Below are 14,157 nucleotides of genomic sequence, written 5' to 3'. Positions count from 1 at the left end.
GTCTCTGAGTCCCCCAAATGCTGCAGCCCAATGCAAGGAGGCCTCGTGTGCTCTGATACCTGGCCCTGGCAGCAGCACTGCCAGACCTGGGGGGCACCGGCAGCACCCCCTGGGCTGGGGGGCTCCCTCCCACAGATGTGGGGCACATCCCAGCGTCCATTCCCGTGTGTGAGCAGCACGCAGGCTTACGTGTGTGTCCATGTGCTGTGGGTGGCAGGGGAAGGACCGTGCTGTTCCGAGCCGCTGGCTACGTCAAGGACCATTCAGAGCTGCCAAGGGCGCCCACGCCACAGCAGCTGCAGCTGCAGCAGCAGGTGCTGCCTCTCTGCAGTACCTGCCCCGCTACCTGCCCCGCTCCCCCTCGTGCCCCCGAGCAGATGCAGGAGCCCTCAGCACAGAGCCTCGGCACTGTGTGAGCATCAGCCCTGCCATGGCCTGGCTGGGGAATGCCAGGCAGGACACCCTGGACGCAGGTGAGGTGGGGCAATGGGGTGTCTGGTCCTCCAGGCGTCATTGTTGGGCTGGGTGGGGTCACCATCCCCAGCAAGATGGTGAGGGGTACTCTGGGCAGGGAGAGGGGCACAGCAGTAATGGCCTGAGGTGGGTGGCCTGTTGGGGTCAGCTGCCATTGTCTTCCTCTGCCCTGCTTGGTGCCAGGGACCCCCGTAGCTCTGGGGGCATGGAGGGGCTTTGGGGGCTGCTGGAGGCTCGGGGGTAGCAGCAGGATGCAGCGAGCAGGCAGGGATGGAACACAGGGAAGTGAGCTCAGAAACGGGATGTCGGCACTGCGGCCCTGGGCAGGGGGCTCTAGGGGACAGGACCAGTGCTGAGTGTGGCCTGCCCCACCCAGAGCCCCCACCTCAGGGTTCCCACTGCCCCTTTGCCTGTTGTGGCAGGTAGGGGCCATCCCGACCCAGGCCCTGCAGTGGGAAACAGCAGCGCGGAGCCCCCCGGCGTGACGCCCCCCGAGTGGGGCTGCGCCTGGAGCCCCCCCGAGGAGAAGGGCGAGGAGCCCCTGCGGCTGCCCACCTTCTCCCCGGCCGCCCAGGTGCGCGTGGCCGTCACCTTCGCCCTCTTCGCCCTCTCGGCCGGCTGCAACCTGGCGGTGCTGCGGGCGGTGGGGGGCCGGGGCAGCGGCCGGCGCCCCCACATCCGCCTGCTGCTGCGGCACCTGGCCGCCGCGGACCTGCTGGTCAGCGCGGTGGTGATGCCGCTGGACGCCGTCTGGAACATCACGCTGCAGTGGCGGGCGGGCGACCTGGCCTGCCGCCTGCTCATGTACCTGCGGCTGCTGGCCATGTACGCCTCCGCCTTCGTCACCGTGGTCATCAGCCTGGACCGGCAGGCCGCCATCCTGCGCCCGCTGGCCATCGCCCGCGCCCGCGCCCGCAACCGCGCCATGCTGCACGTGGCCTGGATCCTCAGCGCGGGGCTGGCCGTGCCGCAGGTACCGACCCGGGGCCCCTGCGGGGGACAGCCCCCACCCAGCCCCGCGGCTGGTGACGCTGCCAGGGCTGGTGCCACCGAGTGACCTGCAGGGTGGGGACGGAGAGCCCTGTGGGATGGGCGTGGAGAGCCGGCAATAGAGCGGCTGTGGCGGCGATCCCCCTCACCCAGCTCTGCCCACTGCCGGGGGTGCCCCCAGGCTCCTGTCAGTGCGGAGGGGTGGTGACAGGTCCCACCCCCCAGGCTGGCTCTGGAGAGTCCCTGCTTTGGCCTCCAGTGCCCTCCCTGTCTCGGGAGGCGCAAACCCCCATCGCCCCCATCCCGCCTCTCTTGTCTGCAGCTGTTCCTGTTCCACACCATCACCCTGCGCCCCCCGCACAACTTCACCCAGTGCACCACGCGCGGCAGCTTCCCCCGGGCCTGGCACGAGACCCTCTACAACATGGTGGGCTTTGCCTGCCTCTTCCTGCTGCCCCTGCTCATCATGGTCTGCTGCTACGCCCGCATCCTGCTGGAGATCTCCCGCCGCATGGGCTCGGGCCTCTGTGAGTGCCAGGCGCCCCAGGTTCCCCCCATGCCCAGGGGAAGTCCTGTCTGGAGCTCTGCAGGGACCCCCCAGCTTTCCCCCAGGGCACGGAGCCCCCGTCCCAGCCCCGTTTCCCCTCACGGGCCGTGCCCCTCCAGTCTCCTCGCAGGACGCGTCGCTGCGGTGCTCCAGGAACAACATCCCCCGGGCCCGGCTGCGGATGCTGCGGATGAGCCTGGTCATCGTCTCCTCCTTCATCCTCTGCTGGACCCCCTACTACCTGCTGGGGCTCTGGCACTGGTTCTGTCCCCGCGCCATGGAGAAGAGGATCTCGCCGGCCCTCACCCACATTCTCTTCATCTTTGGCCTCTTCAACGCGTGCCTGGACCCCATCACCTACGGGCTCTTCACCATCCCCCTCCGCGGGGGCTGGGGGTGCCCGTGCAGGCACGGCCCCCTGGCCCAGCCCCCCTCCCCAGCCACCGGCTCCTTCCGCTGCTCAGCCTCCTCCCTGCAGCACCAGCGGGGAGTCCAGGGGGTGCGGAGGTCCCGAGGGGCTGCCAGGGACCCCTCCTGTCACAGCAGCTCCCTGTGACACCAGCACGACAGCTGGGGCGCTCAGGGCAGGGGGGTCTGGCAGCAGGATGACTGGGTCAGCACAGGTCCAGGGGATGGAGTCACTGCTGATCTCTCCCCACACCCCGAAGCGCCTCTGCGGGCTTGGGGCTGGTAGGGTGCCCATGTCCCCTCTCCCTTCTCTGTGCCCTGAACAGCAATAAATTGTCCTATGGCCACCTCTTGTCCCTCCCGTGTCCCCCAGCCAGGAGCTGAGCTGGTGTCCCCAGAGCCAGCACCACGGGGGTCACAGCTGCCCCGTCCCCACCGTGGGTGGCTCAGGAGTCCCCAGGTAGGGGCAGATTCAAGGCCATCCCAGCCTGGCCAGGGCTGGGTGCTTCCCTCCCTCTCCATCCCCACAGGGCTGTGCGTCCCAGTGGGCGTAGGGCTGATCCCTGCCAGGGCTGGTGGCAGTCCCAGGGTGCTGCCGATGTCGGCTGTGCTCCAAACAGGAGCTCCTGGCCCCTGCCCAAGGCTGTTGGGAGGCACACAGGGCCAGTTCTCCCGCCTGCAGCAGCTGCCCCAAGGCCAGCGCTGCCGGCAGAGCCAGCGCGGCTGCTGGGGCCCGGAGAGGTGGGTGAGGGCTGTGGCTGCCTGGGCCCCTCACTCCCCCCAGCACCACGGGTATCGCCAGAGTGAGGGACAGCCCAGGAGAACTGCCCTGGCATGCCCCCAGCCTCAGGGAAGGGACCCCAGAGCTGGGCTCTGCCCGGGGGTCCCCCCGTGCTGCGGAGGGGCGCTGGGCTCCCCTGGCTCCTCAGTCCCCACGGCGCAGGGGGGACCCCATCACAACCCACTGACGGTGCAGCCTCGCGGGGTGAGGCACGGCAGGGCTGCTGCTCCTGCTGAGGGGTCTCTGGCTCCTGTGCCAGGAGCAAGCCCAGCTGGCGTGGGCAGAGGACAAGGCAGGAGGGCAGGCAGAAGCTGTGCCCAGTAACAGCAGTGCCAGCCATGCTTGCAGGGCTTTATTTGAAAGTGGCGAAGGAAAAGTCTAGTGGAGTTGCTTCAGCTCTGAAAAATGATCTCACACCTGCTTGAGGGCTGGAGGGCCAGCACACCAGTCACTCCAGGGGTCTTGTGGGGCTCCAGGGAATGAGGGGCTGCAGTCCCAAGTGTGTGTGGGCTCTCTGTGCTTCTGGGGCAGGGATGGGGCTTCCTTGGCATATGTCCACAGGGTGGGGGGAATGTGTGAGGGGGCTGAGTCCCAGGCACAGACTCGTGTGAATATGAAAACACCACCTGGTACGGGCACACCACCTGCTGCCAGCCTGAGAATTGCTGCGAGGGGAGGAGCTGCTAGAGCCAGAGGACCACGCAGCAAAAAGCCTTCCCTTGCTGTGGCCCTGCTGCTGGGAGCACCCTGCCCGCCACAGCACAGCTGGGGTGCAGTCAGAGACCCCCAGCCCACGGGCAGCTCTCCTTGGGCCGAGGGCACTGGGGGGGTGCCAGGTGGGCCAGCGCTGTCCCTCCCCTCGTGGCTGCACAGGGCTTCAGGGGCAGGGGCGTGTGGTCACGGCAGTCACGAGGCTGCCCCAGCGCTCTGCTCTGCTGGTCCCACCCGCGTCCCAGCGCAGCCAGAGAACGGGGACAGGGTGGCCAGGCGAGGGGACAGGGTAGGCCGGGCGATGGCAAGCGGGAGGTGACGCCGGGGGACGGCTGCACTTGGGTGGCTGCGTCACCCAGCTGAGCAGTGTCACCCCTGCTCCCGCCCCCCGCCTGCCCACGGCACAGATGGGCGGCGCAGCGCGGCCCCGGCGCCGTCCCGCTGCTGCTGCATCAGGCACACGCACAGCAGCTCTAGGTGCCAGCTCCGCCGCTGCTGGGTCTCTTCTCAGTGAAGAAGCTCTTGAGCAGCATCACCTGCCCGATGCTGACCACGAAGAGGATGAGGGTTTCCCCCACTGACCAGTAAGAGACGCGCCCGTTGAGCTCCTCAGCTCTGCTCCGGTCCTGCGCCTCCCGCAGCCGGTAGTGCGTCTGGGAGTCGATCACCGCCTTCAGCATCTCGTGGATGGTGACACAGGCAGATTCCAGCTGGGGGACAAGGACGAGAGCGCCCTGTCGCTTCTGACATGGCACAGCTGAGGGAGCCCAGGGCTGTGCCACAACACTCGAGAGCTGGACTCAAGAGTAGTGTCTGTGTTGTAGGTTTCCTGCCAGAACCCATCCAGGGTGGTTCCCCACTGGGACAGAGATGAGGGGCCCACGAGGGCACCCGGATGCCCAGCCCAGAGCTCACACCAAGGGATGCAATGGCTGATGCAATTCCCTCACGTGGGATGGACACGGGCTGCTGCAGAGGGGAGCCCAGAGCCAGCACAGCCCCCCCCCAAGGCAGAGGATGTGGTGTGTGGTGGGGCTGTTGGCTGGCGGTTGGCACTTCTGCATCCAGTGGAGGAGGAGGGGGACAAGGCCCCAACTGCCATCCCGCAAGGCTGCTTGGGGGCTGTGACAGGACCTTCCCTCCCTCCATTCCTCCCTTCCTGCCGGGACCCACCTGTGTCAGGGCAGTGACGCGGTTGTTCATGTCGGGCAGGATGGGCGGCTCGTCGCCCACCTGGAAGTCGAAGTAGACGATTTTGTGGGAGAAGGTGGAGAACTCGTTGCTGAAGCAGAAGGTGTAGACACCCTTGGCCTCGGTGTGGTGCGAGAAGCTGTCGTACTGCTTCTTGGTCTCCTGGTAGATGGTCTTGCCGTTGGGGTCCTCCACGTAGCAGTCCACATCGTAGTGCCCTCCGCTGATCACCTGGGGAGGGAGACACATCTCCAGTGGTGGCACACGCCAAGCAACGTGGCAAGGGCCCCCTGCCCAGCCCCACAGTGGTGTGAGAGGCCAGCGGGCACCATGCCCATGGGATGGGGCCCAGGCCAGGGGAGCCCTGGGGAAGTTGTGCACCACAGTGCCAGCAACTCAGGTGGGGTGCCCGTGGCTCAGGTGGGGACAGCCCTCATCACCCAGGTCAGCGGTGTCCACGGCTGATGTGGGCACATCCCAGGCCTGGCTCTCAGGCCCTGCTGGGCACGGGGCTGGGGTTGGGAACAACTCCTAGTGCACCATGGAGGGAGCTGGGGTGGAACTGCAGCCCTGCCTGGGGCTCTGCGGGGCACAGAATGGGAGTGTGGGGAGGCAGGGGCAGGTGGCATGGGCAGAGGCAATAGCACACACATGGGCAAGGGGGCACGGGCATCGGGGCACAGGCAGGCACACGGGCACGACATGGGCAGGGGCACAGGGATGGGGTGCGGGCGGAGGGGGCCCCGGCAGGGGTTTGGGCAGGGGGTGCAGGGGGAGCACGGAAGGCTGCAGGAGGGTACAGGCAGGGTAGTACCTGATAGTCGAGGGTGAACTTGACGCCGCTCTCCAGCTCTTGGTGGAAGCAGCGCTGGGCGCTGTCGGGCAGCTCCAGCGTCAGCTCCGTGCCGCCGGCCCCCAGCGCGCCCAGCAGCGCGGCCAGGCACAGCGTCCGCACCGCGCTCGGCATCGCGACCCGCACCGAGCCCGGCCCCGCCACCGCCGCCGGCCCCGGCCCCGCACCGCCCCCGCACCGCCCCCCTGACGTGGCGCTTCCGCCGCGAGCGGGGCGGGGCGCGGGCGGCACCTCCGGCCCCGGGGCGGGCACCCGCGGGGATCCCGGGAACGTTCCACCGACCCCGGCACCCCGGGAACCCCCCGGCATCTCCGGGCCGAGCACTCCGGGAGCCGCGGCCATCCCCTCGGCACTCCCGGGACCGCCTGGCCGGGCGGCTGGTGTCCGCTCCACGCGAGATCAGCCTCCGTCCAAAGCTGAGCGCTTTATTAATGCAGTGCAAAACCAGTGCAGAAGTCTCCGCAGGACCACGGCGTCACCCCAACACCTGCCCCTGCTCCCCTGCGCACACGCGGTCTCGTGAATTATCGCATTCATGGATCTGCCGGCAGCCAGGGCACACGGCCGGCCCGCGGCACAGCGTGCGTGGGGCCCGCGGGGTCCTGGCGCGGTGCCTGCGACTTTCCCGGTGGGATGAAGCCCTGGGGTCAGCCCGTGTCACCCTCGGTGACTTGGCATCCCGAGACAAGCCCACCCGACGAGGCTGCCGCGGTGCCGGGTGAGCTCAGCCGCCGGGGCTCCGGCGCCCTCGGGAATCTCGGAGGTGGAGCGTTGTCTCCCTCTCCCGCTCCGGGAGAGCACCGACACCAGTCCGTGGCTGGAAGGGTGTTCCGCTCCTCGAGCCCCCGCGGTACTGAGCCCCTTCCCCTCCTGGAAGGCACTTCATGAACACCTCGGCCCCAGGGGTCACCACCGGGGGCTCCGGGACGGGATTCGGTGGGAGAACGAGCAGGATGTAAGAAAAGCGGATTGTAACTAGTGAGGAATAAGTGACCTGCAGGTGGGATCCCTGGCACGGAGCTTGGCGATCTAGGACGGTGGGGGATCGGTCTCCCGATCAGCCCGCTCCCGATTCAGCCCCTGGGCTCAGGGCTGAACCCCCCTGGCCACCAGTGTGTGTCCCCGGAGCCAGTGCCCACTCTGTGTGGGAACCGTCCCGTCTCTGCGGGGACAGCACGGCTTTGGCCACCTCCCTGTGAACAAATGGTGGCACGGCTACTGCGCCACGACCTCCTCAAAATCGGAGAGGTGCCGCATCTGCTCTGCCTGCATGGAATGCCTGCGGAGGAGCTTCCTGTGGGCTCTCAGATCGCCCCGCCTGGGCGAGCTGGGTGTGAGGGGCACCAGCGGCTTCAGCCCAGCAGCCAGCGGGGAGGGGGCTTTGCTGGAGCCAATGTCAGGAATCGGGGGGTTGGGGTTCACGTTCAAGGGGGGCAGACATCCTGGCCTTGTGTGGGAGATGTGGTCCAGCAGCAGGGTTCCGGATCCTCGCCTCTCCAGCAAGCCGGGTGGCCGGCGCCGGCCGCTGCTGGGCGATGTGCTGGTGCTGCCGGAGGGAGAGTCACAGGCACCATCCAGCAAGGCCAGCTGGGACCCGCTCAGCCTCCGCCTCTCGGACGGCCCCTTCCCCGCCTCGGTGACCTGCGGGTCCCCGTTGTGTTCGGTGCCCGGCCTCCACCAGTGCGGAGCGTCCGTGCCTGCAGCTGAGCTGGCGGCCGTGCCGGTGCTCTCCAGCTCCTCCGGCACCGTGATGCTCCGGGACAGGCATGGGTGGGTGCCTGGGCTCTTCTCGTGCGTGGCTTTCCATGCCAGCGGCCCCAGTGCCTGCTCATCCACTGGGGGGAAGAGAGAGGGGTCCCTGCCCTTGCTGCTGCTGCTCCGGGTGAGGGAGGGCTTTTTGGAGAGCGAGAGGTCGCCGATGCCCGTGATGACCTCACCGTCAGCGCAGACCCGCGTGTCGTCGCGGTGACTGGAGGCCGCCAGCACCGAGGGTGCCACCAGGCCCCATGGCTCTGACCGCAGTCGCTTCAGCCGGGGCAGGTGGGCTCTCCGGGCAGTGCCAGCTCTCTGCCCCGGCGAGGGTGGCTCAGTGTCCCCAGTGTGAGAAGGGTGTGGGGTGAGATTGCTGCTCTCCTTCTCGGCAGGGGAAGGTGCTGAGATGGGAGTTTTCAGGTGGGCACTGGAGGGGGCTGTGCTCTCCTCGAGGGGAGCCTTCTCCTTGAACTCCAGCGCAGGGGCAACGTTCAGGTACTGCTTGGCCGTCTTGGTGCCAGAGGCTGATATGTCCATGGTGATGATGATCACCTCCTTCCCCTTGGCTCTGCAGGCATTCAGGAGGTGCTGCAGCACAGCCTTGTCCTCGGCATTGATGGCGTGGACCAGCGCTGAGGCTCCTGAGTGGTCCTCCAGGCTGGGGTCTGCCCCACTCTCCAGCAGCAGGGACACCACATCCCCCCCAGCCCCTCGGATACAGGCGTGCATGAGGGCAGTTTTCCCAGACTTGTCCTGGATGTTGGGGTCGGCTCTGTTGTCCAGCAGGTACTTCACCATCTTGGCCTTGTGGATGCTCTGCTGGTCGACGTGCGTGGTGATGCAGGCTACCATCAGCGCGGTCTCCCCCTTGTCGTTGCTCTCGTTGATGTAAGCCCCCCCTTCCAGCAGCAGCCGGGTCAGCCGCAGCCGGCCGAGCCACACGGCCTTCAGGAGGGAGTTGCCCCCCAGCTCCAGCTCCGTCACTTCATCCATGGCTGCTGCTTCCCGCTGGGTGATGGGATGGCAGTGGTGCCTGTGGGGGGAACCACGGAGAAGAGGTGAGCCCCACTGCTTTGTCCCTGCCTTCCTGGGATGCCACGCTCCGGGCACTGCCCCACATCCCAGTGTCCCCGTGGCCGTGTCCACCCACCTTGTGCAGACAGCTGCCCGGATGCCTTGGTTTCCCCAGGAGATCAGAGAGCTTCTGATGGTCTCCACCGAGCTGCTGTGTCTGGGGGGCCACAGCACGAAGCCCACTGGAGACTCTGTGAACTTCCCTGATGGCTTCCTGGGCTGGAGCCGGGATCTCTGCCTCCTCACTGCCGGAGGGAAGCAGAAGCAGCCACAGTCATGCTGTCTATTGTGCTTCTACCGCCCCCTGCTTCTACCGCCCCTCCGACCCCCGCTGCCACCCACTCCTGCTGCCCCCCGCTCCCTGCCCCACTCCTCAGAGTGTTCCTGGAGCCCTGAGCAGCCGGTGCCCCCAGAGTGCCCCTGGACAGGGCACAAGCCTCCCGGCCCTTCCCCACCCCTCCGTGCCGTCCGTGGGGATCCTGCGGCCCCCGGACCTGCGGTCAGTGCTCGCGTTGCTCCCAGCCCCTCCCAAAGGCGCCCACGGTGCCGCTCCCTGCCCGTGAGCTGCCCCTTCCCGTGGGGACCCCTCGGACCCGGGGGGAGAGCCGGGCGGCGGTTCTCCCCCACTCCCGCCGGGACTGGTGTTCCCCGCTCCCCTCCAAGCCGCGGCTATCCCGCTTCCGCTGCCGCCGCCGCCCCCGGCTGCGGTGGTGACGGTGGGGTGCGCTACCCCACCCGGTACCTGCTGCCCGCTGCCCGTGTCGGTGTCCGGTGCCACTCTCCGGTGTTGGGGCCGCTGCCCCGTGCCGTGGCCGGTGCCGGTGTCGTTGCCGGGTGCCGGGTGCCGGGTGCCGGGTGCCGGTGCCGATCGTCGGTGCCGGTTGCCGGTTGCCGGTGCCAGCCGCTGGTGCCGGTGCCCGGCGCTGCGCGAGGAGGAGGGCGTGGGGGGCGGCGCGTCCGCCCGCAGGTGGGTGCGGGGAGCGGCGGGAGGGGGTGTCCGTGTGCGGGGGGCTGCGGGGTCTGTAGGGTTTGTGTCCGTGTGCGGGGGGCTGCGGGGTCTGTAGGGTTTGTGTCCGTGTGCGGGGGTCTGTAGGGTCTGTGTCCGTGTGCTGGGGGGCTGCCTGGTCTCTGTCCGTCTGCGCCCACCCGTGCGGGCTGTCTGTGCGTGTCCCTGCTCCTGGGGCTCCCCAGAGCCCGAACTGGTCTGAGCCCGCAGCTGTCCCCACTTGGAGCAGGGGGAATTACAGCCCCCCAAGCCCCCTCTGATGTGAATGACTCCGCGGCTTGAGCGCACACCTGGGAGAGCCCGAGGGCGCAGCTGGGGCACAGGAGTGCTCTGTGCCGTGCAGACGAGCTGGGGTCTCTGTGTCTCCCGGACGAGCAGCAGCGTGTGCCTCTGGCCCTCCTTTGTCCCCGGATCTCGCAGCTGGGCAAGAGCCTCCTTGCCAGCAGCTTCCTCCTCCTTCCTCGGCGTCTCTTTCGGAGCAGTCCCAGCAGAAAGGGAATTCGGAGAAAGGGGGAAATGGTCACAGCTGCCCCGACCACCACCCTGACCCACCTCATGGTTCTGCACTTCTGCAGACCATCACAAATGTGTTTTGTCATCACACACCCCCCACCCCCCCGTATCACATTAACATTTGGGGAAATTTCTCTTGTGATTAATAAAATGTAATCTAATATTGCAGTGCTCTTCATTCAGAGATGATGACAATGAGAATCAGAGCCAGCAGAGAAATTAAGTCAGTCTTACTACGTTAAGGGAGCATTTGACAAACCTTATGGCAGGTTCCTCCTGACTTGGTAACACAGACACTCTGCAGTACCTGCCTAAACTGGCCATGAACCCCCCAAAAATGTGTTTATCTGTCCATTTTCTGATGCAAGAGCACAGTTTTACTTGTCAAAAATAAACACATTAACTCCTAAAAGCAACATAATATAAACACCTTCACAAAATAAACATCTTGAAAATAAACTCCTGAAACCCACAAATTTAGAAGACACAAGCTGTGGTGGCAGAAGGACCAGGCTGCCCAGGGGGAGCCACCAATCCCCCCAGCTGAGGGGGGTCTGCTCTGCTCCCAGGGCACCCCAGCATGGGTCAGGGATGGCGACAAGGAGGGAGGAGGTGCCTGTGGGGAAAGAAGGCAGGTCCTGGCTCCCTGATGATTGCAATTAGGAGAATGCTGGAACTAAGGGTTGGGGACCCCCCTCGCCTGCAAGAGCCCCTTCGTGCTCTGGCCCCCTTGCTGCTCCTGTGAGTTCTCACCCCTGTGCTGGACCCCAGGCTGGCTGGTCCTGCCTGGAAAGCAGGAATGACCTATCCTTGAAGATGTCAAAACACAAGAATTCCCTTTCCTGCTCCACCAGCTTCCAGGTGTCCATGGGGTGGGAGATGCCCCAGCAGGGAGGGGAGTGTGGCGATGCCAGCTCCGTTATGCCAGTCCTGGGAGCTGGGACTGCTGTGGAGGGGAGCAGGAATGGCCCTTGCCTGCTGCCCGAGGGCCTCAAATCTGCCCCAGCCATGCCCTGGCTTTGCAGAGCCAATGTATCCACCTATCTTCATCCTCCTTGTCTTCCTCAGCAGTGTCTGTGCCATCCCCGAGGATGCCATGGCAACGGGGCCGCAGGGATGGCTGCTGGAGAGGCTGCAGCTCTGTGCAGGGCTCTGAGCCATGGGTTTGATCTCAGCAGTGCCTGTGCAGCCTTGGGGCAGCAGGATGGGGCCCAGACATGATGGGTTTGGGACAAAACTGGGATGAGGTGGCTTTGAGGTGGCTGGGTGCCACCACAGGGGGCTCTGCCCACACGGAACAGCCCTGGCAGGGTGTGGAGGGCTTGGCAGTGCCTGGAAGTGCTGCTGGTGATGCCAGTCCCCTGTGGAACGGGGGGTACTGGTACCCAGGATCCTCACCTGGGCAGGGGGCTTCTTTGTCCTGGCAGGACAGAGAGGGGCAGAGGTGACAGAACTGTGTCACTGCAGAGAACAGCAGAGATGCTGGATGCTTTGTGGGGCCCTCCCAGCACTACCCCACCTGGATGAGCAGCCAGAGAGCTGTCACCCCTTCATTAGAGCCTGCTGAGCTCATGGTTAGAGTCTGGCCCCGCCTGGAGAAGGGGGAGCTGCTTTCTGGGGCTCTAACGGGGCTGTCTGGTGGCTGTGGGGTGCAGCTGTGGTTCCCAGGGCATTCGAGGGACTGCAGTGATGCCTTGAGGGGCTGAGACTGTGGGAGCAGGGACAGGATGGAGAGAGGCTGTCGGCTCCATGTTCTCCTCAGCCCTGGAGGAGCTGCAGCCCCTGGCTGAGCAGAGCTGGGTCTGTCTTCTGGGGAAGGGTCTTGTCTCCACCTGGAGATGGTCTCGTACCATCTCCTGGCACCTCGGGGCACAGGTGAGGTGCCAGGGCAGCCTTGCCACGGGCTGAACCAGCCCCATCTCCCCGGAGGCAGCCGGTGCTGGCAGGTTCTATTTTGGGTGCTTTGCCGAGGGCTGTGTGAGTTGTTCCTGCCAGCTCATCCCTGCACGGCCGCTCTTCACCGCTCACAGCCACGCTCCCCGGGGCTGGGCGCAGCCGTGGGGGAGCTCAGCATTCCGGGGGGACCCCTGGCTCTGCTGCTGTGCTGCTGCTGCTGCCTGGGGCACAGTCCAGGTCCCCACCTGTGGGACACGCTGGGGCTGCCCTGGGCACAGGGGGTCCCAGCCCACCGGGGTTCGGCCCCAGCCGTGCCCTCCTGGGGTTTCATGGAGGACAGGGTCCAACCATGCCCACAGCAGCTTGCTTTCCCCTCAGCACTGAGCAGAGCTGGAGCCTGGGTCAGGTTTGTACCTGCTTTAATTGGGACCCTGATTTCTCCTGCTGGAAAAATGGGTGTGCCGGAGATCAGTCAGCTAAAATCCATGAGTCAGTGACAGCCCTGCCACCTCCTGTGGCCGTGCAGCGCCACACACTGCTGCTCCCTGTCCCCTCTGGTCCCTGGCTTTGGCCGGGTGGTTGAGCTGGCCATGGTGAGACCTTGCCCAGCGTGGCAGCACCTTAGCCAGGCTGGGGCAGCAGCTCGCCCCGGCCCGGGGCACCGGGAGTGAGGGATGGAGCAGGTGTCTGTGTGACCCCACATCCCGTGGCATTGCCGAGGGCACGGGGGCTGGCACACACCTCTGGGACCAGAGGGGGTGTCCCAGGGGACCTGAAGTGGGTGATGCAGTGGGTGATGCAGCAGGTGATGCAGCAGATGATGCAGAGGGTGATGCAGTGGGTGATGCAGAGGGTGATGCAGCAGGTGATGCAGCAGATGATGCAGTGGGTGATGCAGAGGGTGATGCAGTGGGTGATGCAGAGGGTGATGATGCAGTGGGTGATGCAGAGGGTGATGCAGTGGGTGATGCAGCAGGTGATGCAGTGGGTGATGCAGTGGGTGATGCAGCAGGTGATGCAGCAGATGATGCAGTGGGTGATGCAGAGGGTGATGCAGTGGATGATGCAGTGGGTGATGCAGTGGGTGATGCAGCAGGTGATGCAGCAGATGATGCAGCGGGTGATGCAGTGGGTGATGCAGAGGGTGATGCAGTGGGTGATGCAGAGGATGATGCAGTGGGTGATGCAGTGGATGATGCAGTGGGTGATGCAGTGGGTGATGCAGCAGATGATGCAGTGGGTGATGCAGTGGGTGATGCAGTGGGTGATGCAGAGGGTGATGATGCAGTGGGTGATGCAGCAGGTGATGCAGTGGGTGATGCAGTGGGTGATGCAGCAGGTGATGCAGCAGATGATGCAGTGGGTGATGCAGAGGGTGATGCAGTGGATGATGCAGCGGGTGATGCAGTGGGTGATGCAGTGGATGATGCAGTGGGTGATGCAGTGGGTGATGCTTCTGGAAGAGACTGCATCACCCAAAAGCAGCTGCATCATCACGGGGAGCGGCTCTGATGTCTCTATAGCAACCGGGGGGTAAAAATAGTGCAGCAGCTTTAGGGAGCTGTCAGGGCCTGGCAGGGACTGCTGCTGGGATGGGTGCGTGGGGAGCACAGGCCCAGCAGGGAGCAGGGGCTCAGCAGGGAGCAGGGCTTGCCACGCTGCCAGGAGCTGCTGCCCTACCAGGGCTGCTCTGGGGCCTTTGACAGCCCAGGGAAGGAGGGAGGAGGGTGCTCCGCGTGTGGGGCTCTGGGTGTGGGGCTCGGGCAGTGAGCACAGCAGCACAGAGCCCCTGACTGCTCCTGCACTGACTCCCTGCGTGTCCCCTGTCCCCGCCCTGGCTCCTGGCTGAGGGGACAGTGGCAGCTGTTTGCACAGCGGGGTCTCTAGGTGCCCGAGAGTGGAGGATTCCCCGTGCCCCGATCATGCCTGCACCCTCACTGCCGTCGCGGTGAACTCGGATC

At 65.9% G+C, this 14,157-nt stretch overlaps 4 protein-coding genes across 4 annotated transcripts; 1 reads left to right on the top strand and 3 right to left on the bottom strand.

Moving 5' to 3' along the window:
* The first annotated feature begins 430 nt into the window (after window positions 1–430).
* LOC128794791 (gonadotropin-releasing hormone II receptor-like) lies at window positions 431–2,650 on the top strand. Its single transcript, XM_053954996.1, has 4 exons — window positions 431–473; window positions 897–1,447; window positions 1,787–1,991; window positions 2,131–2,650. The coding sequence occupies exons 1-4, from the start codon at window positions 431–433 to the stop codon at window positions 2,565–2,567; spliced, it is 1,236 nt and encodes a 411-aa protein (XP_053810971.1). The 3' UTR covers window positions 2,568–2,650.
* An 887-nt stretch (window positions 2,651–3,537) lies between these two features.
* On the bottom strand, window positions 3,538–6,492 carry LOC128794788 (transmembrane emp24 domain-containing protein 3-like). The gene is given in 5 exon segments (XM_053954992.1): window positions 3,538–4,621; window positions 5,085–5,333; window positions 5,917–6,119; window positions 6,122–6,378; window positions 6,467–6,492. Coding segments are annotated over 5 exon segments (972 nt in total). The 3' UTR covers window positions 3,538–4,384.
* ANKRD34C (ankyrin repeat domain 34C) lies at window positions 6,365–9,624 on the bottom strand. The gene is made up of 3 exons (XM_053955123.1): window positions 9,524–9,624; window positions 8,858–9,026; window positions 6,365–8,740 (listed from the first exon to the last, which is right to left on the bottom strand). Exon 3 carries the CDS (start codon window positions 8,698–8,700, stop codon window positions 7,171–7,173), a length of 1,530 nt encoding a protein of 509 aa, XP_053811098.1. The 5' UTR covers window positions 8,701–8,740; window positions 8,858–9,026; window positions 9,524–9,624; the 3' UTR covers window positions 6,365–7,170.
* Window positions 9,625–12,817: 3,193 nt separating this feature from the next.
* Window positions 12,818–13,690, bottom strand: LOC128794787 (keratin-associated protein 9-2-like). The gene has a single exon (XM_053954991.1). It carries the CDS (start codon window positions 13,688–13,690, stop codon window positions 12,818–12,820), a length of 873 nt encoding a protein of 290 aa, XP_053810966.1.
* Window positions 13,691–14,157: the final 467 nt, after the last annotated feature.

The sequence above is a fragment of the Vidua chalybeata genome, chromosome 13 (genome assembly GCF_026979565.1).
Source record: "Vidua chalybeata isolate OUT-0048 chromosome 13, bVidCha1 merged haplotype, whole genome shotgun sequence".
Classification (NCBI taxonomy): Eukaryota; Metazoa; Chordata; class Aves; order Passeriformes; family Viduidae; genus Vidua; species Vidua chalybeata.
This window is presented reverse-complemented; position numbering and strand designations above follow the sequence as displayed.

Coding starts and splice junctions, on each gene's coding strand:
- LOC128794791 (XM_053954996.1), top strand. CDS start 431: ATGGCCTGGCTGGGGAATGCCAGGCAGGACACCCTGGACGCAG. Junction 474..896: donor GCAGGACACCCTGGACGCAG/GTGAGGTGGGGC, acceptor CTGTTGTGGCAG/GTAGGGGCCATCCCGACCCA. Junction 1,992..2,130: donor CCGCATGGGCTCGGGCCTCT/GTGAGTGCCAGG, acceptor GTGCCCCTCCAG/TCTCCTCGCAGGACGCGTCG.
- ANKRD34C (XM_053955123.1), bottom strand. CDS start 8,700: ATGGATGAAGTGACGGAGCTGGAGCTGGGGGGCAACTCCCTCCTGAAG.
- LOC128794787 (XM_053954991.1), bottom strand. CDS start 13,690: ATGATGCAGCTGCTTTTGGGTGATGCAGTCTCTTCCAGAAGCATCACC.